General features: G+C 39.8%; 1 protein-coding gene across 1 annotated transcript in view; it reads left to right on the forward strand.

Annotated features, from left to right (window-relative positions):
- xxylt1 (xyloside xylosyltransferase 1) overlaps nucleotides 1-9,391 on the forward strand; it is a 28,655-nt gene extending 19,264 nt beyond the window's left edge. Inside the window, exon 5 of the mRNA XM_061737162.1 lies at nucleotides 7,179-9,391. Coding sequence (XP_061593146.1) covers nucleotides 7,179-7,575 — 397 coding nt within the window. The 3' untranslated portion in view covers nucleotides 7,576-9,391. The remainder of the gene's footprint in view (nucleotides 1-7,178) is intronic.
- The last annotated feature ends 15,607 nt before the right edge of the window (nucleotides 9,392-24,998 follow it).

The raw sequence follows: 24,998 nt of genomic DNA on the forward strand, positions 1-24,998 counted from the left end.
CTTTTCACTTATTTTCTTGTTCGTTCTTCTTATTCCTCGCTCTTCTTATTTCCTATTCACTTACGTCCTCTTCGTCCTCTTCTTCTCCTCTCACGTAAAATACACCGCTGCATCAGCAAAAATAGTCCCCAGTAATTCACTTCCGTTGTGGCTTTTTTATTTGTGTTTTTTTTTTATTTGCAGCGGCGTTTATTTTATTTGCAGCAGGGTTTCTTTATATTTGCAGCGTTTCTTTTCTTTGCCACAGCGTTTGTTTTTTTTGCAGTGTTTATTTTATTTGCAAAGCGTTTATTTTATTTGCAGCGGCATTTATTTTTATTTGCAGCGTTTATTTTATTTTCAGCAATGGCGGGTCTCGGCCACCGCATTTATGTGTTGAACAGATGTTCTCACAGCTAACTCGCAGTCAAGAAGGATTTGGTATAGTTCACGAGGAACAACATGACCTGCAGGTACTCAAGTCCCAAGGGTGCAGATTACACCCAAATCATCCCCCTACCATCACCGTGCTCGATAGTTGGTATGAGCTGCTGTTTATATGCTGTATTTGGCTTTTAGTCGAACATGTCTTCCATTTGATTCTAGATTCCTTTTAGTATATTAAGCTCAAGCTGGACTCTGAATGCAATATATGTGCCACGGGTTCTTGGCAGTTGATATGAATTTCACTGTCTAATCCTGAGATGAACACTAGCAACTGCAAAATTGCTAAATCCAATCTCTGTAATGTCCCACCTTGCAAAATATTTCCCACTGTAAACCAGACACCACATTGACGGGCGTTGGTCTGATAACCTGGTGGAAGCTGTCAAGATGTGTTTGGGGTCCACAAACCTTTAGATCTTTTTGTTTAGTCTATACCAAACAAAATGTAATACTGTATGCCATGGTGAATTGCTGTTGTTCCTCCAAAGTTCTATTTACCTCTTTCTAAAATCTGGTAAATAACATGTGATTTTGTTATTATGTCCTGATGTGTAAAATGTTTGAATCAAAAGGTGTATCTTCCAATCACATGACACACACCACAAAGTAGAGTAGCATATCATCACATTTAGAATACAATTCCACCTGCATGAATATGTGAGGGAACAGATCTACTAGTTTGCAATCTCTGTAAGATGCTTTGTTAGCCATTAGACAGTAGCCAGTACACTATGTAATACATTTTTGAAACTTGCAACTGTTTGAGCCTGGCACTGTGTGTATTATCTCAACTGTGTTTTCCTGTGCTGAATAGAAGGGGCTTTCAGCACCCACACCGGTTTAATGTGAACGGACAAACCATTATGGAGAAGAACACATCCTCCCACCAGCTGCATTCACGGCACTTCCTGCAGCTGAAAAGTTCATTATTGGAAAAAAAAAAAGTAGTCCATGCCTCTTGGCTGCAGATGTGTTATTACATTTCCAAACCCTGGAACATGACAAACATTTTCATGTAGCTATGGCAGTCAAAAAGCCTTTTTTTTTTAATTTAACGAGGAAGATCCCTTTGAGACAGAATATAACCACTCCCAGAGAGTGGTGATATACAGTCAGCCAGACAGAAACCACTCTCTAAGTAGTGGAGTAATGGAGTTTTCATCCCATGTACAAAGCCATTAAATGGATAAATATATATATATATATATATATATATATATATATATATATATATATATATATATATATATATATATATATATATATATATATATATATATATATATATATATATATAACTATATTAGGGTTTTCAGTGGGAAGGAACCCCCTAAATGCAGGTTAAAGCCTCCTTTTTTATAATGTACACAGTGAATCAAAGGGATTCTGAAAACTTTCATTTAAATTTTGTAGCGTTTGATTCTTTTCTATCTAAAGGCTCCTTTCTTCTACCAGGGATGGGATATTCTCTTGTTTGTGCATCCAGTCCATTCTGTGTTTAAAAAAGCTGAGACATTTCATTTGTACCCCGCAAACAGACTTCCCCCCGTGAGTAACAGTGTTCCGCACGGCTGCTAGAGAGCAGCTTGTTGCTTGTCCTGAACAAAGTGAAGCAAACGTTTGGATGAGATGCGCTGCACAGAAAGTCCGTGCCACCTGCGAAAAGCTTCCATTCTTTCACAAGTCAGAGAAACATTTTATTTGAAAAGTTGGAAGCAACAACTGGAACTGAGAGCAAATGTGAACTGGAAAAATAGCAGCATTGTTCTGTTATTATTTTGCATAGTTTGACTGTCTGGTTTGAATATGTCAGAAAAAGTTACTGTTAATAGAAACAGAAGGGCTTTCTGTATCACTGGCTTTACCTGTCTTGCATAAACCTAAATGATTTCTTTTGAACCCCCCCCCCCTTTCTTTTTTGGAAGATTGTCCCACATCATCCAGATGATCCTTCAGTTGCCTCCACAGATTCCTCAATAACTCTGAAAGAGACATTCCAGGACCTTTATTTTGGTATTCTGCTAGATGCTTGGGACAAATTTAGATGTTGTTGGAAGACCCTGTGTTGCCCTGAATCTAGACCAGCAGCATATTTCTTCATATTATTCTTCGGAATATCAACATTAACATCTATTTTCATGACTCCGTGCACCCAAACAGGGGTCCTTGTGGCAAAAATGGCCCCACAGCGCTATACTCCCACCACCATGTTTCACAGGGAGAAAAGCTGTTCAGATGTTCAGGATGTTACAGTTAACAAGATTTGATGCTAGATTTCGCATGGACTCTTTGCCACATGTTTTGAATGTAATCGATGAATACCTCCAGCAGATGTTCATCACGAGGGGCTGAGCAACATCTCTGTGCCAAGGCGAGAATGGAGAAAACATTTAGTAAATGAGCAGCATCAACTTTAGTTGTTAAAACAGCCAACATTTCACATCAGTCTTTTTCAGTAACTGAAAAATATCTTTTCTCCTTTTTAAAATGTTGATAAAAGCTGATGTAACACGACTATTGATGATTTTAAAATCACACTCACAAAGGGAGGGCATCTTGCATTGTTTACAGCCTGACACCTCTGTATCTGTGCCTCTCTCCTCCACTTGCATCTCAGCTGGGAGGGACATCAAACTTCCTGTTTGGTTTCCAAGAATACAAACTGGGATTCTGCTGATATGCTGTTCTTTTGTTCCTCGTGTTTTTTCCTAAATGGGAAAACTGATTCTGGTGCATGCACAGTCTGCATGCTCAGTGCAAACAAGGACCCAATGCCTGAGTTATAGTTGTGAAAACATATCAGTCTATTAGTTTTGTAAATACACTATTGACGAAGTAATAATACAGTATTATTTATTATAGATAACATGTTCTGCATAGCCTGTCTCAAAAACTAAGAGGTGGAAGGAAGTTTAACAGTCGACATTCTTTTCAAAAGCAATATTGATCAGCTCTAACCTTAACAATGCTAATATGATATGTCATTAAAACAGCTCTAAATTACAACAGTTATTTTTTTTCTTTCTATTATCTACTTTCTGAAGAGTCTATATACTTTCAACACTTGTTGCTGTCATGACTCGCAGTGTTACAAGATATATGAATTGCATCAAACATTATGAATGCAAAATGTTACCAAACCCAATAGGAGCGTAGCAGAAATGGAGCAATCTTGATTCCCACCTGCTAATGCTGACATATAGGCTACAGGGTGATTGACTCAAGATGTTGAGGCTTAATATTTCTTTCAGAAGAAATTCGGAGTAAATTTTTGGACCACTAAACAGAAACTGCAGATCTCGTCCCGCACAAATCTGTCACTTCTGGTCATAGCCTGTGTGTATATAAAGGCTGTCAAGGCTCTGAAGTACGGTACATGCAAGTTGTTCCAAACAGTCATTTTTTGTGCTGAAAAAAGCACTGTGGAAAATCCAGCACAAGTGTTCAAGTCCTGACCCCTCTCACCCAAGATGTGCCTTCGGGCACGTAGACCTAGTGTACATCTTTGAAATGATAAACGCTCCCCAAGGGCCACAAGTCCCCAGCTACCAGTCCCAACAGACTGTATAGAGCCACGGGGACAGCTGCTGAATATAGGTCAGTAATTTTCAAGAGAATCTGCTTCTCCCATTAGATTGGATCAAACTGCACAGAATGACAGAGATGTTTACTGTGCAATGCAAAGCTAATTTAGTTAGAAACAGTTTTCTCACACGTATTAGCTGCACCAAAGAATGAGTTGAGAGCACAGGTCAAGAGGGATTTTATGTGTAGTTTCAAAAGGGCCTGCCCTGAAGCTGCTCTGCACATGTATTTTTAACCCATTTGTCCATTACTATTTTATGTATGGTAGGTTTTCTTAAGCTTGGCCAAGCAGTCTCAGTTTCTTTGGCCTGTACTTATATGTGTGCTACCGAGCGTACGAGTAAGGGTACAGTACAGTTGTAATAGAACATATTTAGACCAGCTGTTAGTCAGTGTGTGGATTAGAGCATTTTGTACTCTCTCAAACTGAACCACTCCACCCCCAAAAAGGGAAAAAATAGCACAAGCACTCAATTGAAAATGATGTTCTTCATAAATATCTTCAAGTACACACCACCACAACACAAACATAGAATGTAAACATTAACATTTTTTTTTCCTCATGCATCATATTTTGTCACATCTGTTCTGCCTGCAAGATGATATAAATAACTTGGTTTTGCCCACACGTGGCTTCTGTTTAGAAACACCCCTGTTTCACACAGGCCTTTTTATAGATTAAGTTAATTCCTTTTATGTCATCGTATTTGCAGTCCATTGTTCTACAGTTATTGCGCAATGGATACAGGGACACGCAATTAGCCGCATTTTGCTTGTCTATAACAGTGCTCCACTTTATGCATCTGAGTTTATTTGCTGTGAGCTGATGTGTCAGAGCCTTCTCTTCTCTGAGACCAAGGGGAAGTCCTGCAGCATGTTTAACATTCAGAAGAAGTATATGAATGTAGCTACTGTATCAGTGCATGCACAGTTAGCAGCTTTATTCTGAGAGTCTCTGGTGTGTGTGTGTGTGTGTGTGTGTGTGTGTGGATGGAGGGGTGTGTGAGTGTGTGTGTGGAGGGGTGTGTGAGTGTATGTGTTTCTGTCTTGGCTGTCTCCCTGCACATAATAACACCACACACTCTCACCACAACAAATTGACGAAACAACCAAGCATCTTCAGTCAGATGTTTCTCCAGCTCTGCTGTGCTGAGGATCAGAACAGAATGTCATTCTTACACGCTGCTATCATCATTTACTTTGACTCTCCATGACAGAGGAAGGGACTCCTTCAGGGTTGAATGCATTCCCTACCCGTTTCTTTATTTGTTTATCTTTGTTCATTTACTAGTAATTCAAAAATACACCAATTTCCCTTTTTAAATATTAGTTTTTATTTTTCAGTCAGCAAGCACTCATAGTGTTAACTGAGGTTAAATGACATCAGACCCAAATATGTATATATATATTTTTAACATCAGAATACAACATTTCATTGCTGGGTCGTGGTGTTCACAGCTGCCATAACGGAGTATATTTAGATGATGTGCAAACATGTTGCTTGGCATTCATCTGACAACATTATTGCTGATTCTACAGTTGGCCAGTTTGCTCTTTGTCCTTGACCCTGCAGCTCACAGGGCCTGCAGTGTTACGCTTAATGTGCAGCCGGGGAATTCAGACTTCCAGCAGAATAGAAAAATGTTATTATGAACGTGTGTTTGGGAGTGGGTGTGTTAGTTTTAGTTCATCTAGTTGTGAATACCAGTGTTTGTTGCCTGCACGTCCCGGTAAGCTGCTTTGGACTAGGTATGTTGGCAGAGCGGGGGGCTGAGTTGGCACAGGGCCTCTGGCACGCCAACATGCAGTACTCTGAGACTCCTGGACCAACTCTCTTCCTGCTCTTGGACATGGTGGTGTTTATTCAGCAAATATGGACTAAAACTCAGATACCCCTCACTTTTCTGAAAATACAACAGCCCAAAGATACGTATCATGAAATAAGTTCACAATAAAGAAATTGGTGTTTTTAAAGGGGACCTATTATGGCATTTAATGTGTATTTTAAACAGGCCTTTGAATGTCTTAAAAACAAGCTTTTGATTGTTTTTTCTCCTCTGGGCCATGTCTTCATCTTTACCGTTTCTAACCTCATTATCTATGCAGGATTCTGAGTGGGCGGGGAGGCTATGATAATGAGGCTCTGTGCTGATTGGCTGCCTGAATGACGCGATACACCATTACGGAAAAAATGGCAGAAGTCCGGCCGGCGGAGTTAAGCCTGAATTATGGTTCTGCGTTAAATCGATGCAAACCCTACGCCGTAGCCTACGGCATACCCTACTCCATAGGCTCTGCTTTGGTGTAACGCGGAACCATAAATCAGCCTTTACACTGTGTCATGCATGCGATGCAACTGAGCGGCAGCGACAAAATCAATTCCATTGCTTTATTTTCTATTGGACTGTCCTAACTGGCCGCAGCGACGCAGCCGTTTTGAGCTGAACATTTGTCGGATGCAGGCTTCTATTTTCTTCCTGTCGCTCGCGTTGAAAGCCGGTTGAAAGCGCTGTAGGAAACGGTCGTGGATGAGGAACGGCTGATCCAGTTAGTTGAAATGAGAAGTTATCTCTATGATGCCTCCTCATTTCACTACAAAAACCTCAATAAAGTGGCAGCTGGCTGGAGGGAGATGGACAGAGAGTGTCCGATGTCGATCTCTGCTCCTGTCGTGAGTCGCGACAGGAGCAGAATCTGAACGGCTCGTAGAAGTCACATGACACTGGATGGCTCATCCGGGCGGCTGTACAGACACTGCAGAATTTGGTTGCTTTCCTCCTTCTCTGAGTTGGCAGGCTGAGGGGAGATCACTTTATATATGTTAAAGCAAGAAAAAACATGTTTTTCATAAGAGGTCCCCTTTAATATTTATCATTTGACAGACATCAAACATATAAATGCAGTTAAGCCTCCCATCACAGTCCTAAAACATGGATTTCAGTGGTTGGTTTGTCGACTGTGAATGCTGATGTGGCCCCATGATGTCCTGGTAATCTAATTATTAGGCTTATTTAGAGGATTTGAAATGAACTGGAATAATTAAGGTGAGGAAAGAGTCACCAGTTGCTGTGCTAGTTCACCTGCTCCAAGGTCTGATAATAAACAAACAATAGTGGATAGTTTTTCTGTATACTTACTAACTTGTATTAACACCTCTTGTCCCTCAGACACACGTTTTGGCAGTATCGTAAGGAGAACCCTGAGACCAGAGTAGGGGACCCTCCTCCTGACGGCCTCCCAGGCTTCAACAGTGGCGTGATGTTATTGGACCTCAGCGCCATGAGGGCCTCGGCTCTCTACAACCAGTTGCTGCAGCCCAACAACGTGGCCAAACTAGCAGACCAGTATCGCTTCAGAGGCCACCTGGGTGACCAGGACTTCTTCACCATGATCGGCATGGAGCACCCTGAACTCTTTTACTCCCTGGCCTGTGGCTGGAACCGGCAGCTGTGCACCTGGTGGAGAGACCACGGATATGGAGATGTGTTTCAGTTGTACTATCGCTGCGATGGGCCTGTTTATATCTACCATGGGAACTGTAATTCCCCCATACCAGATGACTGAGCTTTTGAACTGGCTTGATACTGGAAATGAGCTGGACATGTGCTTTGTAGATTAAGGATACTGTGATTCCTGCCAGTTGGGAAGCAGAACTGGAAGTTGACTTTGCTTACGACAGTTGCAAGTCCTGCCCCCTGCTGGCCATGGGGTAAGTGAAGAGCCGTCCAAAACAAGATGTTTGTTTTTTGTTTTGTTTTTTTTCTTCAAATCTATCATTCTAGAAATAATAAGGTGTCTCAGTTTTGCACCACTGTGAGGGCTGTGCTAGTGGAAGCACATCTCTCCAAAAACTACAGAATATTGTGTAAGAGATCAGTTTAAGATCAGACTCATCAATTTCTAGGTGTTGATCAGGTGCCAGTTGTTATCAAGAATGAATGTATTGCTTCTCCTTATTTAACAACAAAGAGCAGTAAATCAGAAATAGTATAAATAGAGGTATCTGAGGAACATAGCCAGACCAGCCATGCTCATTTGCAGAACTTCATCTCTTCTGAAATGGTACCCCTTCCTCTCCTCTGGTACCGTCCAATTCACAGCCATTCCCACCGGTACAGAGCACACCAGACCAGTGACTGCAGGGCGGCGGTGGGCTTTATTGACTCATACAAAAGCATCCGCACCCAGTGGCATCCACAAGCAGCTTCTTCCACGTCTGCTGGTACTGAGAGTAATCCTTTGTATTGACGTGGAAAAGAATCAGGATGTCTGTCCAGGCATTACAGGATGTAATTATTATTATTGCATTTAAAAAGATTGATACCTTCGCAAAGAATTTCAGTTCCGCGTTGAGCACCATGCTGGATTATGATGCATTACTGTGAAGTGGATGTTCAGTTCCCAGGATTGACAACACTGTCATGTCAGCTTTGCCTTCATTCCATTTAATGTGGGATCTGATGCAGGTGCGATCGTGGACTCATCGTTTATTACCAGTGTTTATTCCAACACTGGGAAAGATCATGGTTAATAATGGTAGCACTGGTGGCTGTTGTTATTGCGCTGTATTTGTACTTTTGCTAAGGCCAAACCCAAGCTCCTATAAGCCAGTGCCCACGTTTCAAAGGGAGTAATGAAGTCAAGAGCGTGACTGCAGGCGGTGACCCACTTTTAGTTTTCACTTGCTGCACCGACTGGTGTGACATTCAGATTCAACAATATGTCAACACTCAATAATTGTCTGGTAGGAAACTGTGTAAGATGAAGCACGCTTTAACATTCACGTACGCACAGGGAGCCCATCTTTTAAAACGACAGCACTGAATTATAAATCGTCACTTTTTTAGAAGCCTTTTACAATTTAGATATATAACAGCAAAATAACAATTTGTTTGCTTGTTTTTGTTTCTCTTTGATCATGCAATGAATGGCTTATCTTAAAACTGTCTTTTATTTAGAATTTCCATATCCTTTAGAATATCCTTGTAAAATAAATGAAGAATCGTTTCTCATCGTGCTCTGTTGTTTATTTCTATCACCCTGCTACAGGTATGCAATTATATACTGTACAACTGCTTTTATTTCAATCCATTTTCAGGGGAAATAAGGTATTTTTTCAATGAGCTGTAAGGGTACAAACATCTTTAGCCACATCGTTCATTGAAGACTAATGCAGACACAGCAATACAAGAATAAAAACTCACAAGTGGCACAGACTCTGCACAAGCATAAAGAGTATAAATTAAGCGTACAGGGCTATCTTTAGTTCACTGACTTGAACAAAAACAAATGTGAAAGCATCTTCCTGATTCAGATGTTTATCTAAATATTACTAAAGAATCATTTCTTTTTTGTTTTCTTGTGTTTTTCCATGTTTTTGTCCGTCTATTCCTAAATAAAATAAAATATAATCACTTTTTGTTGTGATATTGTTTGATGGAAACGGTTCGCACACAGGTTGTTGCCCTTTGCATGTGGGAGGATATTCGAGCTGAGACGCCAGTCCACCAAAAGAAGACAATGTTTTCAGCCAGTGATGGGTTCAAACGAGGGTGAATAGCCAAGTAAAGAGAGCGCCCTCATTTTCTCATTACACAATCACGTCTGTGCTCTTGTTTGTCTGCTGCTAGCTAGACGTGACCCCTTTCTGTCACTCATGTTTGCCGACATAAATTTAAATGCCTTATAGACAGAAAAATAATATCTAACAGGTTTGACCTGCCTGACTGAAATAGCTCAGCTTAGAGTTTAAGCCAAACATTGGCTGAATATATTGTCTTTCCTTTGTAAGAACAGATTGAAAATCATTTGTCATTCAAAGGCCTTTGAACAATACCTTACTGCAGCTGAAGCAGGTACTGTATAGTTTTTCAGTGTACATGAAGACGAGACGTTCACACGTCTAGCTGTTGAATAGCAGCTTTATGTGATGGAAGATAAGTTACCATTTCTGTGAAAAGAAAAAACTGTCTTAAAAGATGAAATAAAGCAACAAGTGACCTTTCAAAATATGTACATAAATAAGAATCCCAGAGGAACATAAATCCCACACATAAGCACATATGACAGTCTGTACTTGGTGCAATAACCAAAGCGATTCTTTTTTTTACCACTCTGTGCCTCAGTTTTGTGCCTCAGTTTTCAAAATATCTGATATCTTTAAAGGAACTTTTAGGGTCTTTTACACAACAATACTAGACTACTGGTACACACAGATATTGACAAATATGGAGTATGCAAACAGTTGCACAATTTGTAGTTGGCAAGAAGCGCCGAGATGGTTAGCTGCTTCTACAAAACTTTCTAGAATGCAATTGGCTTGTCGCCCTCGCATACTGTAGCCCATAATGCCCTGGTCCAATAGAGCAGAAGCTGCTTACATTGTTCATGTAGCTGGTTTCCGGTTATCTCGTAGCAGAATCACTTATACGGTCAAATACTACATACTAACGATGACCACCATACCAGTAGCACTACATACTGTATACCATGTTTTATGGGCAGCGTGGAGTCTCATAAAAAGCCACACTCTTAGCAAACTTAATGGCAGATACCTCAAAGCATTAAAGAGCACTGTGACAAGTATGGTCACAAAAATGTCTGTTGAGATAAAGCAAACGTAAATCATGACAATCCAGAGCCAACCAAAGCAGCTTGTTATTTTACAGCCAGCTGGATGTCATCTTTTGTGTGTTTTATTGTTCAGGAAGAATTTTTGGATCCAGTAAATCCAAAGAGGTGTTTAATCCCGGCTGCCAGATCTGGTCTCTCTTCAGGGATGCTTTGGGTCCCCCTATCATTTCATTTTTATTGTCCTTTGTCAGATGCGAATGGTCCACATATGAGAAATATAGGTCAGCTGTAAGTGTAAGATAGTGGTGCCATCTTTCCAGGTTGCCAATTGACATGAAATAAAGGAAGAAGTGGCATGGACGACACAATAGGGATACTGAACACTTTAATGGTTCTCAGTTCTGCTAGCTACTGTCCAAAGCACCAGTGATTTCATTCCTTGTTGTGTTAAAACACTTATATCTGCTAGAAGAAGAGTATTAAATATTGGTTAAATGTTATTCAATTCATTAAATGATCAAATGAATTATGGGGCATGCGTATTTGGGATATTTAGATGTTTTTTCTAAAGATAACTGTTTGTTCATTAATTCAAGTTGCGTGGCAAAGCGACTATTCACACTTTCTTCATCCTGGATTTTCCATACCTGACATATTTCTTACAGCTGGTTGTAACATCACTGAGCCATAGAGCCAGACTTTTAAAATCCTCTTGGAGCATTTTTTTTTTTTTTGCCTTAAGGCAAACAGCAGCAAACTTAATGGCTGCCATGGATTTGACGCAGAGGCAGCATTGACGTATCAAAAAACTCTGCTGCAGTCATTTTCAAAATGCATGTTCTTTCTTCATCTATGTACAGCTGTGAGTCACGACTCCTTCTTCTTCTTCAGCAGAACTCTGAAAAGTGCCAAAGGGGTCACCGTAGTCTTATTGGAAAGGTGATATAAACCTTAAAGAGAACCATCACTTTGTAGGAGTGAAAGAGTCTTAACTGATATTAAACAGACTTGTTTGGACTTGGTGGATTGTCTGTCTGATTTGAACAAAGAGAGAGAGAAGCTGGCACACTGCTCCACTTGGGAAAATAAATGTAGGCCAGTACCTTCCTGGCTGCTTCTTCACTCTCTCTGCCTCCACACCACTGTCTCTCTGCAGAGACTGAGAACAGTAGAAGAGAACTAGCCTGGATGAGCACATCCTTCCAGTTATTACAAAGCTGCCTAATCTGTGTGTCGGTGTAGATATCTGGATAAAGACCAGACGGCGTCAATAAATACCAGCTATTTTCTTTGACACTTTGAATACAAAAACAAATCTGTTTCATAAGTAGTCAGTCTGTTTTATGTCTGTTGTGTGTCATCTGAAGACTGAGTAACATCACTGTGCACTTCTTTTTCTTTGTGCCATTCATCATTTGAATAAAGGTCCTTTTAAACAAGATTATTAAAAAACACATTTGTGTGGGCAACTAAAGCCACTCAAACGTTTGTGCACTCAGAAACCTGAATGCTTGCCTCATGTTTGGAGTTTCTATGTTTTCATATTCAGAATCTATTTCTAGAGATAAGAGACAGTAAAAGGTACATACAGTATTTCTCATCTAAAATGTTACAGGAAAAAATTAAATTATCTGGCCTGGGTTCCGGGCTCTTCCTTGTCGGCCTCTGGTCTCGCGGGTGGCGGGGTTGCTCCCCCCCCTCCCCCACTATAGATACACTTCAGGTGGAGCTTTGTTTGGTTTATTACACACACACACACACACACACACACACACACACACACACACACACACACACACACACATATAGTCATTTAGTCACATGCATACACACACACACACACACACACATGCATGATCATATACATACACACACACACACATAGACATACACACTGGCTTGTTCACCTGCATGCTGGCTCTCTAGTTTTTGGGTTTAGGTAGCGGTAGCGATAGCTTAGCTCAGACTGCGATCAGATCTCAAGATTTAGGTCGATTGCTGTTCGTGTTTTGGATGGCTCCGTGCCGGTTTCGTGCTTTGTTTGTGGTTTTTTTTGTTGCAGATTTCCAGTGCTTGACGTGTGTCTCCGTGTGTTCCTGCTTCCTGGATTGGCAGTGGATGTCGTCACACCCCCCCCCCCCCCACCCCCTCCCCCCCCCCCAAAAAAAAAAAAAAACAAAAAAAAAAAAAAAAAAAACACTGGGTTTGTATGTGTATATTTATGTATGTGTACGCATATGTGTGCGTATATATATGTATATATTACATATAGTAATAATGCACATATATACACTTTTGGTTTCTACCGTCATGGTATCAATCAATAATATGTGTGCAGACAAGGACAAAAAGAAAAAAAAAAAATTAAATTATCAATGAAGATATTTTCTCCACAGTCAGGCAGTGACCTTTCTTTAGGCCGTCAGATTTCCTCCCTTGCAATTAGTTAACCTACATTTTTGTTTGGAGCTACCTATTCATGTGCTCTCAGGGAGTCCCCACTTTGCTCTGACCCAATATTCGGGAACTTGTGTGTTATTTGGTGTGCCACTCAGCATGGCCACAATAAACAAAAAATGACTCTCTTAACAGATGCAGGCTCTGTGATTTGTTTCATTATCATTATGCTTTTCTTTTCTTTCTTTCCTTTACGTGTGTTATATTCCGCTGTGGCCTGTTCCCCTGGTGCTGTGCGCCAGATCTCACCGTCTTTTCTTCCAATGCTTCTGACCCACCTTTGCAAAAGTCAGCAACAGCAATAAAGTGTTTCATTTTAAGAAGTGCCACAAAAGCTGCTGTCATTTCACGGCCAGTCAATACTCCTCCAAGAAAGGCCAGCGTTGAGGTGAACTTTGGCAATGGAAAATACTAGAAGCTGCCTTTGTCAAATAAAAGGCTTTCACGTGCCTGTGAATCCTGTGGCTTGACCCAGAAAGTAAAGAAACGTACCATGGAGTTCCTGTAAAACCAGCAACTACGTCGCTGGGGAAAAGTTGTTCTAGACGTAACAGTTTGCCTTTTTTATTTAAAATTAACATTTTTATGCTACAGTATCGATACATGAAATAAATCTTTGGACTGGGAGAGTACAACGAAAGAGCAGCATGTAAAATAGTTTGTGCATCATGCTAATTTTGTGATACATTTCTTTCTCCATCCGTGGTTTTTACTGTGCTTTCATCTTTGCTCCCAAGATTTTGCATATGTATAGCAAGGCCATCAGTGGCCTTTGGAGAATGTCTTTTTTTTATCTTGCAGTGCCAAAACAGCTCTAAATCTCTAAACATGAGTAAGATGATGAGGACACCAGTGTGGGCCACTTCGTGAATCAGAACAGATGAAGCATCACCCCCCCCCTCCCCTCCCCGAATGGCATCTGCTGTAATGGGGCCTGACATCCTTTCTGCAGCTCATTAGTGGAGGTAAACAGTAGGCATGAACTGCGTGAGTTACAGTGAGTTAATAAGCTCTTATTCAACCTGAAATGAAGCAACAGAACGACCTGAGACCTGTAAATGTGCCACTGTCTTCGGTGTGGTTATAATGAGGGCCTCACCATCCAACGGGGGGCACAATTGCGCATGCGCTACCATGGGGCGGTTATATAATACATCCATGGACAGAAGGGGAGATTTCAACATGTCGTCCAAAAGGTAAAAAAAACTTGTGCTTCACTTGAAGGTGGGGATGTTGTTAAAATTAAAGTTTGTAGCACAAACTTCGAGCTGCCAGTCATTAGACAGGAATCTCCGTCTCCAGTATCGGTCGAGACTTTGGTCAAGAAAAGTGTTTTTCCACCGGCCCTAAAATGCCTTGTTAACGTCCTGTCCAGTCACCTGTTGAAAAAGAGTGGTAAAATGACCAGTAGGTCGTACATAAGCTACCCATTTTAGCCAATATATATCATATTGGCTATAGTTTTATATCAATTTATGTTGTTAAGAAGTTTTCGACCTCATTGATGACTTTGCATCCAGAAAATAGAAACGTGTGCATCTGTAAAAGGCGCAAGTGCATGTTTAGTTCTGATTTCAGACCTGGTAGACCTGCTTTCAGTTATTTATGGGGGATTGAGGTGGTAGGAGTAACTTTAATTGATGGCTGTTTGTGGCTCGGATTTGTTTATTTATTTCAGTTTTAATATTTTTAATTTGATATTTATTTATTTCAGGTTGAATGTATTTATTTATTTTTATTTGATTGGGAGAGGTGTGAGGGTGTGGGGCAGGGGGCCTCCAAATAACATTTCGCTTAGGGCCCTAATTCGATCATATTATAATATTTCACAACTGCTGACAGTTCCACAAAGTTAAATGTTTTGTCTTTATGTTTAAATGATTCAGATTGTAATTAATACATAATACATGTAATTATATGTCCCATCAATTGCAGAAGCATCGCCCTCTGGGGCTGTGTAACTGGTAGATAGTTAAAAGTGGGTGAGATAATGATGGATGACACAACTGTATGTTGACTGCAAACTTCCCGATATTGGATCCACTTTGATGAAGAAAAAGAAGTTTTTATTTTTTTCGAAACTCTCAGAGAATCATCACTTGGATAAAGAAAAAATTGCAACGATCTTAGGCATTTCAACATCTGGAGTACATAATAAAATGGAAAAAAAGATTCAGACAGTCGTATAAATCTTGGTGTTATGGTCTTTAAACACTCTGCCTGATACCCTCATCCACCCACACTCATAATCAATACATCAATACATATGTTTAAAGGTACCATTGATGTAGAGATGTATATCGAGGCCACATATTTTCCTTGAAGTTATGTGGTTTCTTCTGAACTGCAACAGTGTGTCTCCATTGACAGTGTGTGCTTGACTGGCCCGCCGCAGTTCAGTGCCATCTTCAACTAAATGCAAGGCTCTTCACAGAGAGGAGAAGCAGACAATGAAACCAGTGCTGAGAAGATGAAAAAAATGCATAAAAAAACTGCAACAATTGTCCTTGAACTTCAAGCGATCAAAAAATTTTCTTAAACAACATTAATGCAACATTTTTTGAGTGTGTTGGATTTATTAAATTCTATATTTGCTCCTGTCTTTTCTGAATACAATAACATTGTTTAGTGATGACACTGTTGTTTTTTTGTGGATAAAGGTGGAACAAGACCAAAGGTGGAGGAATGGAGGGCTGTTCCTTCAGACGGACAGTGAACTGAATGAAGTAGTGGTCAGAGAGATGCAGAGGTGAGACTGAGACACAATCTGCTGCACAGTTTCGTGTGAGAAACTGCTGATTGGCTGCCTGAATGACGTGTAGCAGGGGAGGGCACAAAGCCTCGCTCCGGGCAGAAGAGCAGCCGGCTGCGTACACTATTAAAGCGTGTCCCATGCGATGCGAGCGAGCGTCAGCGACAAAATCAATTCCATTGCTTTATTTTCTATTGGACTGTCTTAATTGGCCGCGAGTTTAACGGTTTCAGTGTGGACAGAGAGTGTCCGATGTCACGCAGCTCGACGCGATAGTCGGATGCTTGCATGCAGTTACACGGTGTAAACAGATCTTAAAGCCTGAATTACGGTTCTGCGTTAAATCGACGCGTACCCTGCGCCGTAGGGTCTGCGTTAGTGTAATGGGGAACCATAAATCAGGCTTTAGTTCCCTGAAGAGGGACCGGGTCACCTCGTCTTCACACTAAGACAGGTACACCACAGTTCTTTACTTCGATTCCTCATCATTTCATTTCTTATGTTACAAGACAAATGAATCATGTTAACTGTAAAGAAAATCACAACACTGAATGTTCACAAATGGCAACTTTATTGTTAAAAAAAATAAAATAACATTTGTACACATTATATACACCATATACACTACTTATATACACCAAGTTGTATATAAATAACATTTATTCACTATTGCTGGCTCAAGGAAGTTGAACAGCTTTAGGTGCATTGCTTGGAAGATCTGAAACCATAGACAGAAAAAAATGTATTACTAATAGAGCTCTGGTGTTACCCGTAGACAAATATAAATAACATAAAAAAATAACGTCACTTACCGCTGACTCATGTGCAGTTGCCGGATCCGTACTGTTGGTACTGATCCTTTTATGAGGGTAAGTGTCGATGCAAAACCTAATTTTTACTGTCCCTCGTTGTTGAAACAGCCCGAGGTAAAGTGGTTAGCATACATGATAATCCGCTTCGAAACAATGGTGGAAGCTCCGGCCGGCGGAGTTAGTTGTGGGCGTGGTTTCATGCAGCGGAGGCCGACCTATGCAGAATCTGAACGGCTTGTAAAGTCACATCACACTGGAAGGATCATGCTGAACAGACACTGCAGAATTTGGTTGCTTTCCTCCTTCTCTGAGTTGGCAGGCTGAGGAGAGACCACTTTATATATGTTAAAGCAAGAAAAAAACATGTTTTTCATAATAGGTCCCCTTTAAATCCCAGGAATCAGAAGCTGGTAATAGCAGGTAGGAGTTCTTCTCTTGTTTGAGTCCTTGATCGGAGGACTTGTACAGGAAGTTTTATCTCTAGTCAAGCATGTCTTCAAACGAGGACACTTAGGTGTGAGCACACACAAACGCTGACATTTGAAGGACAGATAACTTGTTAAAATCAGTCTTATTATTATTAATTGGTTTTATTTGTTATCATTTTGTATCATTGTAAAACATTTATGAAAGTGGAATCTGTACGTTACACCCATTCTGCCCAGAAAAGTTCAGTTCAAAGAGATCAGTGTCAACTCAACACTGTGAAGGACATTCATGTCCATAATAAATGCATCTAAATGCCTGAGCACCACCTCCTGTGAGATCTGGTGATATAAGCAGATTAATTTGGGAGGTGCATTACAGACCACAGGGAGTTTGCCATCATACAATGGGCAGACAGGGATATTTCTATTTGGACTGTCTCAAGAGTAACACTTCGGCTATTACACTCATTTACTCACAAAACATGAAATCAGAATGCCTTCTGGGAGGATGCAAACTGTGAACACTGGCTGGGAGCCTGACCCATATATCTAGTAGAAATTAGGTCTTTGTGTCAGTCGACTTTAAAGTCTACGGGGAGCAATGTCTACGTCAACGTCTAACCTCAAATTTAGCTCGAGAATCTGGTTCAGAGGGTGTAAAGATCTATGATGTATAATCTGTGTGATGAATTATGTTTTCCTGGCCCTATTAAAGTTGCTGTTGTCCCTAAACTCATATAAACACCCAAAGAAACAGAAACAAAACTAAAATAATGATGATAATGCCACATATGACTTTAAACCAGTTGACCCTGTACAGAGGCCTCATGTAATATGAGAGTAGAAGCCTGAGAACAGGCTAGTAAGTAATGCCTGTCTCTTGGGGGAAAGTCCTGTGAGTTAAAGGCAACTTACAGTACAATATGTTACACAAAATGTCTCATATTTGAGACCACATCAAACAGAGCCAAAAGGGAAAGTGAAAACTAACTTGAAGCACTTCAAGCCTCGTTGGACTCTCTAGCCCAGAAATGCCAGACCAGTGTTTACCTTGGACTTACCCTTCAAACTGTGAGAGGCTTTTTAGCTGAGAAATATCATTATGTTGAGAAAAAGTACATTTCGGCAAGGCTACATTCAGCTGAACACTGGATGTGGAAGTTTTACTTATTCGTGAAGCCAGAAGAAAACAGTCAGATAGTTAGCCTGCAAGCATGTCTTAAAGACATGAAGGTACGAATCACTTTCAAATGTTCTGCTTCTTAATTCAGAAAACAAAAGAAAAAAAAAGTTAAAAGTTATTATTTTGGATCTCAACATCTCTGAAACACCATCAAAATATGTAGTTGCCCTGAATGGCATTCATTTTGACCAGAATATGTCCTACATCTTAACATAAAACAGGTTTCTTGGTCCTTCTTCCACCTGCATAATCTTGTCAAAGTTTGGCATCCTTTTGACCAAAATCAGAATATTGTTATTATTGGTCCACAAGAGTCTCCTTGGTATGACTGTTAGGTTTGAGGTACATTGGCCCCAAATACAGGAGACCAGGAGCAGGGAACAATAATATCCCTTTATTTAAACAAAAGTGCTGCTTTGACACATACACCAGAAACCAAAAAACTACTACTACTACTACTACTACTACTACTACCACTACTATTACTACTACTACTAATAAAGAATATATTTTTAGGTGCTTTTCAATGACACTTAAGATTGATAAAGATAAATGTAGGACCAAGACAAAAACAGCTTCTGGTAGGGACGCCATCAGCAAACCTCCACTAAATAAATAAATAAATGTCAATGTTGACCATTGAACCTCTTCTGGCTGTAACCAATCAGAATAAAAATAGACAAATATATAAAATCTATCTGTAACCATTTTCTTTTGTGAACAGTTATATATAGAGGCTCTAACTTTTGACACTATGATTTCCTAAATTTCTTATACATGAATATAAGATTTTGAACTCCACTTGAATAGCTTTGATTCTGAGGATAACTGGATACTTGACCTATTTTTCCCAACTTGTGTCAGCCCTGCTGAATCTTATCACTAAAACCATGACTAAGGAGAAAATTAATTACGTACAAAGTCTCATGAGTTAATTGTTAAATGAAGAAGTCAGCTGATCATCTTTAGTTTTCAGCAATACGACCATTGCAAGGCAAGGCATGAAAGTGTGAGTGACCCATATGTTCAGATAATTGAGACAAAGGAGCTGATGAGGTCTGACGAGTGTTGACATGACCTCACAAAAGCACATCTTGTTCCCTTTAAAATCAACATCTGTCTTGGAGAATTTGCTTATGCCAAGTGTGTGCTTGCAGGTGGATGTTGGTTTCAAGTAAAGCTTTAGGACATAAGTTCTTACAAAACAACTGTTCTATTTTATAATGCTGTCACTGCCCATCTTTCCTGACACAAATTAAATTGGCCGCTGGCATACTTTGTCACACGTGCAGGCCAAATCATTAGCATACATCCACATGCATCACATGGGCTTTAACCTTAAACAAGCTGTTGCCAGCAAAAGGAGGAAAGCCAAAAATAAAAGTTGCGATAATGAAAGCCACATGCAGTTTATCAGCTGTCGCTGATGCCTCTGTGTGTGTCTGGAAAGATATAAGAAATAAACAGCAGGCCAAAAAAGTAGGTCAGTGTGCTGCAGCACATGCAGGAAGCCAGCAATGTAGAAGCTCAAAAGGAGATTAAGGCCTCGATGCTGCATCGTTATCAGAGGGGAAGACTTAATAACATGATGGAGGTCCATAGTTCACACCTGCAAGACCACCTGTACAGAGATGTGTCATACGGGGTTAATGTAGTTATAAGCAATGGGATAACGGTTTGCGTCATAAGCAGATGGAGCCTATGAGTCACAAACTCTGGGATCCCGCTTGATGACAAAGAACATCTGCTCTGCTTAAGGCCCTGTACTTGCATGATCAACCTTTGATCTTTTTTTAGACACACAGACAATCACACCACCGTGACTACTGTAAGTAAAATACTGTAACTATCAAGAATTGTTTATCCCACTTGTTATTCCTGATCAGCACCCCATGAACCCTGTGCATTATTAGATGTTGTGAATTTGTTTGGTCACTTATGGACCTTACTTTAATTCGTTTCTGGTCTCTCTATTTTCTTACATGACAAAATAATATTAATGACTAGAAAATTTCAGGAAATGTTGATATGGGCATGCCCTACTGTGAATTCATCCCCTCTTGTTGCTTGTGTTTGAGGTGGTACTGGATGTGTTCAGGGCGGTTCTGATTGTATTCGGGTCGTTTCTGGTTCTGTCTGAGGGGTTTTTGTTGGTTTTGGGGAGGTTAATAATGGTTAAAAAAACACACACCCTGCTTTGCAAGGGTGAATTGTAAATTTTGTTTTTTTCTCATTTTTTAGGGATTTTTTTTTTTTTGATTTTTTTTCAGGGAGGTTCTTCGCATTCAAGAAGGGGGCGTTTCCTTTTTTTAGCCAGTGAAAGGCTGAATTACAAAACTACTGACATGCCCATAATAAAAACAAAAAGGTCAATTAAACCAAAAGTCCAATTAGCTGCAGTTGGATTAAAAACCACAATAATATACAATGGCATATACATATTTTACTTTTTATTCGGCTAATTCCATGTTCCAGTATCATTTATATCACCAGAAACATAATATACTATTCATAAATATGCTTTCAGACTCACTTATCACTACCTATATTAAAAAATACCGTTATTTTTGTAAGTACTCTTCTCTGGTTCACCATATGTGTGTGTGGGAAAAGGAAGAGAAAGAAGCTAGAGATATAATGTTAAAATAGTTTTTTACAAGCCGGGTATGTTACTGTACGTGCAAAAAATAATTCCCAGAAAGTGTTAACAAGTAATGAAGACATGCAGCTGTTGATGAGACAAGGACTATTTTGGACTCTCTTCTTGGTAATGTAATGGTAGATGTATAAACACTCAGCTATGTCTAGGCAACAGCTAGGGTTGTCTCTGTTGCTGGTAGTGTCATTACTGTATAAGCCACAACCGAATCCCTGGCTCCGTCCTCATTCCTTGGCACAGATGGCCGGCGTCCACACCCTATGTCTCTGCCAAAGCAGTGGTGGTGAGCCGACTCCCTGACATTTATGAAATCAAATAGTCAAACCCTTCTGAATTGATGCACATGCTGCTGTGACTGACATCACTTGCAAGGAGGCGTCTTAATCACCGGTCATCAGCACCAAAGATGTGACTGTGATGAACGTGGGTTGATCATGACCTACTGGCTTCAAACATGTGTAATGAATTAAATAAGCTTTGAGAGCAAAGTCTTTATTCTTATCTAGCTGTAGATTTTCTTGTGTAACCTGCGCTTCCTCTTTTCTCTGTTAATGTGGTTTCCTGTCTAAACTGTGGACCCAACACACAACTCATTTCCGTCTCCTCAGCAACCTGATACCGTATCTAACCAACCTCACATTCTGACATTTCCAGATCCTTCCCTTCACTATTTATTTTGTACCAGTTCTTAATATAATTTGTTGATTTCAGAGTTGTACCCCAAGTTGAAGAGTTATGATTCCTTGTGTCCAGAGAAAACTGTCATCAATTGGTCATCCAGATTTTCCAGCTATCATCTTTTACAATGATTCTTCTCCTGTTATTCCTGAGTTCAACTTCTTGTCTTGTTTTCCAGTATGTACATCCTTAGCTCCTCTTCTTGCCTCTTATTCGAGTCTCTACCACCTCTGGTGAGACAAGGAGAGAGGATAAAAGTGGTAGGCACTTGACTTCTGTGCCTGGTCATTTAAGTTTAAAGAAGTAATCTAAAAGAAGACACTAGATGTTGATCTGTATCTCTGGATGCACAACAGACGACAGTAATCTTTTGAGGACAGAACATTTTGTTGTAATAATGAGCCTGTGGAAACGTGACTTGACTGAAACATGGAAACATGGTATTTATGTGCTTTACTAGTTTTCTCCTCAAGCAAAATCAGTTTAGATACATTATAGATCGCATATTGGTATTTAAGATCTGTTTTCATGAGTAGTTTGGTCCTTTTTGTACAGTTGAGTAACATTTGGTTGCAAGGCTGATAATAATTACATTTTAAATTGAATTAATCTTTCATCCATCAGATACAGAGAAATGTTTTTATCACAGTAGGAAATGTCCGAACAGGTAGTTTGCTTGCTAGAAAAGAGAAAATAAGGTTCCTCCCCTGTATTTTATTTGCTCTGTGACAAACACAAAACCCTTAATAAATCTAGAAAAACTGCAACATGGTCAACTGATATTAATCACCCAAATCTTACAAACAGACACTATGAAACCAATCACGTTCCAGTATTGTTGCATATTCCCATTTTATTTAACTTTTTATAGTCTCACATAAACACTAAATCTCGAACTATTGCATATTTGTTAAAGACACAACATTTCTGCATTCAGACACACACACATGCAGAAACAATGCAGTGAAAACATTTAAATGCTTGATGTATTTAATAATTCATTTTAATTTAATTAATATCAGTTATTTCATTTGGCACTCTAAGTCCTCTTACAGCATTTTACACAGAAAGTCTTCAAAGTTTACAAAGTCAAAAATAATCTAATTAAATCCAAATTTTATTCTGATTCACTCCAGTTCATGCAGAATCAATTCATTACAATTCATCAACCAATTCAAAATTTCATGACATACCAGTTCATAGAAAACCGCATTGTATCGTCATCTCAGCGCAGCCCCCCATCCCTAGCAAGTACGAGGGGGCGGTGCGTGGAGAGGAAAAGACCTCATTAGCAGGTTAAAAGTCTAGAACCAGACCAGACCAGAGGGACATCTGCCTCGACCGGTTGTGAGTCAGTGACGACAAAAAGGAGACACAATAATAATTACACACACACACAATATGAGAACACACGTGCCATCAAAAGAAGTTTTGAACCATATCCTGAAGGGACTCCAGAACACTAACTTGGAGCTGCGTCCATCAGAGAAAAGAGAAGAGCCTGATAACTGAAGGCTCTGCCTTCCCCTCTATCTTTTAGAAACGCTAGGAACCACAAGTAAGCGTGTAGTTTGAGAACAGACTGCTCCACCGGGATGATATGGAACTATAAGATCCTTTAGAGAAGAGGACATTAGGCCCTTCGGGAAGTTATACAATATGTGAGGAGAATAATTTAAAATTCTATCCTAAATTTAACAGGAAGCAAATGAAGGATTGGGGGGGATATCATCTCTCTGCTAATCCTCATCAGAACTCTTACTGTCACATGTTGGATCAGCTGGATGTGGTTCAGTCATTAAAGAACAACCTGCTAACAAATAATTGCATTAGTCCAATCTTGAAGTAAAAAAAATGCACTAGTGGATTCGTTTTCCTGCATCACTCTGAGATAGGATATCTATTCATCTATGTATATATATAAAAAATGTGAAAGAATGCAAATTATATGTGGTTTGAAGGACAAATCCTTGTCAAAAAAAGCTCTTAGGTTCCTCACAGTAGTACTAGATGGTGAAGTATTGCCACCAGTTATTAAATAATAAAAACTGCGGTAGAGATGAACACCTGCATGAATATGGGCCAAGGCAGGTGATATAAAGTTATTTAGCAGTTCATCTTTTTATTCAATCTTCATGTCAAGCTGGTGATTGTTGTTTTGCAACAGATGGTAGGCCTCTGGGCAGTTGTTTCTATGATTCACTTCTCACACTGTGCTTTGTCCTGTCATTGCACTTTCTCTTGCCTCCAGCTCATGGGTTTGATTATAAAGTTTTAATAAAGTTTGGGGTCTAAGGAATCAAAAGTAAGCTCATTTTATATGCGTGTCTGACATTTTTTTCTAAGAATTATTTTCAAAAATCCTTTTTTTGTTGTTTGTTACCTAGTTATGGGCTCATCTAACACACCATTTTAGGTTTATTTATTGTTTTTTTCCTTTTCTATCTCTGGTGACAGGCTGGGGTTACACAATAATGTAGGTCAGGTTATTTACTTAAGATGCTGTGTTGTTTTCCCATGAGAGTATTTTGAGCTGTAACACACTTTCTTGCACTGAGGGAAGAAAAAGGAGAAGCTGTCAGGGATTTTAAAAAGTGGCATGAAATCAGTGAATGACGAAAAAAATTGGGAAAGCATGAGGAGGCTGTTGTTTGCAGGTGAGCAGCTGTCACACAAAATCTGTTGTCCTGAAGTCGAATAGTTCATGCAAAAGAAAAAAAAAAAGCATCTCTGTGTAGAAGGACATGCAAGTGCAAATAGCCTCAGAAACTGCAGAGTAATTTCATTTGTATATTTACATTCCTGGTTAAAAGTGTGGTCATCCATCAGTCTGACCCACATTCTGCATCCAAGCAACATGCAGTTGTTCCTGCTGACCAAGTCTTACTTCGTCTTTCCATGACTGTGTTTATTTCTCTGCTAGCAGATGAGACTGCTGAGCGACAAAAATAGAGTGACTATTGAAATTACTCCTCATTTAAAAGGTTCTTTAGAAAGCACCAAAATAACTGTCAAAATATGACAATGACATGCTTTAAATCAGCGGCGTGCTCTGCTTTGTAACGCTTGTGCACTTTGGAGTGAAAACTCTGATTAAATTAGATGCAGCAAAGGAGCTGCAAGCCATTTGTTCAGTTCTGAATATTTTATGCCAGCCACAATGTGAATATTAAACTGCAAAATTCCTCATTGGCTGGCATGGGTTCTCATGGGTGCACTCAAAGGGTTTTATTGAGTTTGAATAACGCTCACGTGCTGCTTGTGTTTGAAGGAAACACGGTGTCCTTGTGTTTGCAATCCTGGGTGTAAAAGCTGCTCCGTCTTTTTATTAACGTGGCGATACGTGTGAGAGCATTAGTTTGTTAAAACCTGATATGAATGTAACCCGATGCACTCGTGGCTTTACACATTTTCTTCAACACTGACTCTTCTGACTCTCAACTTG

The sequence above is a fragment of the Cololabis saira genome, chromosome 13 (assembly GCF_033807715.1).
Source record: "Cololabis saira isolate AMF1-May2022 chromosome 13, fColSai1.1, whole genome shotgun sequence".
Taxonomy (NCBI): Eukaryota; Metazoa; Chordata; class Actinopteri; order Beloniformes; family Belonidae; genus Cololabis; species Cololabis saira.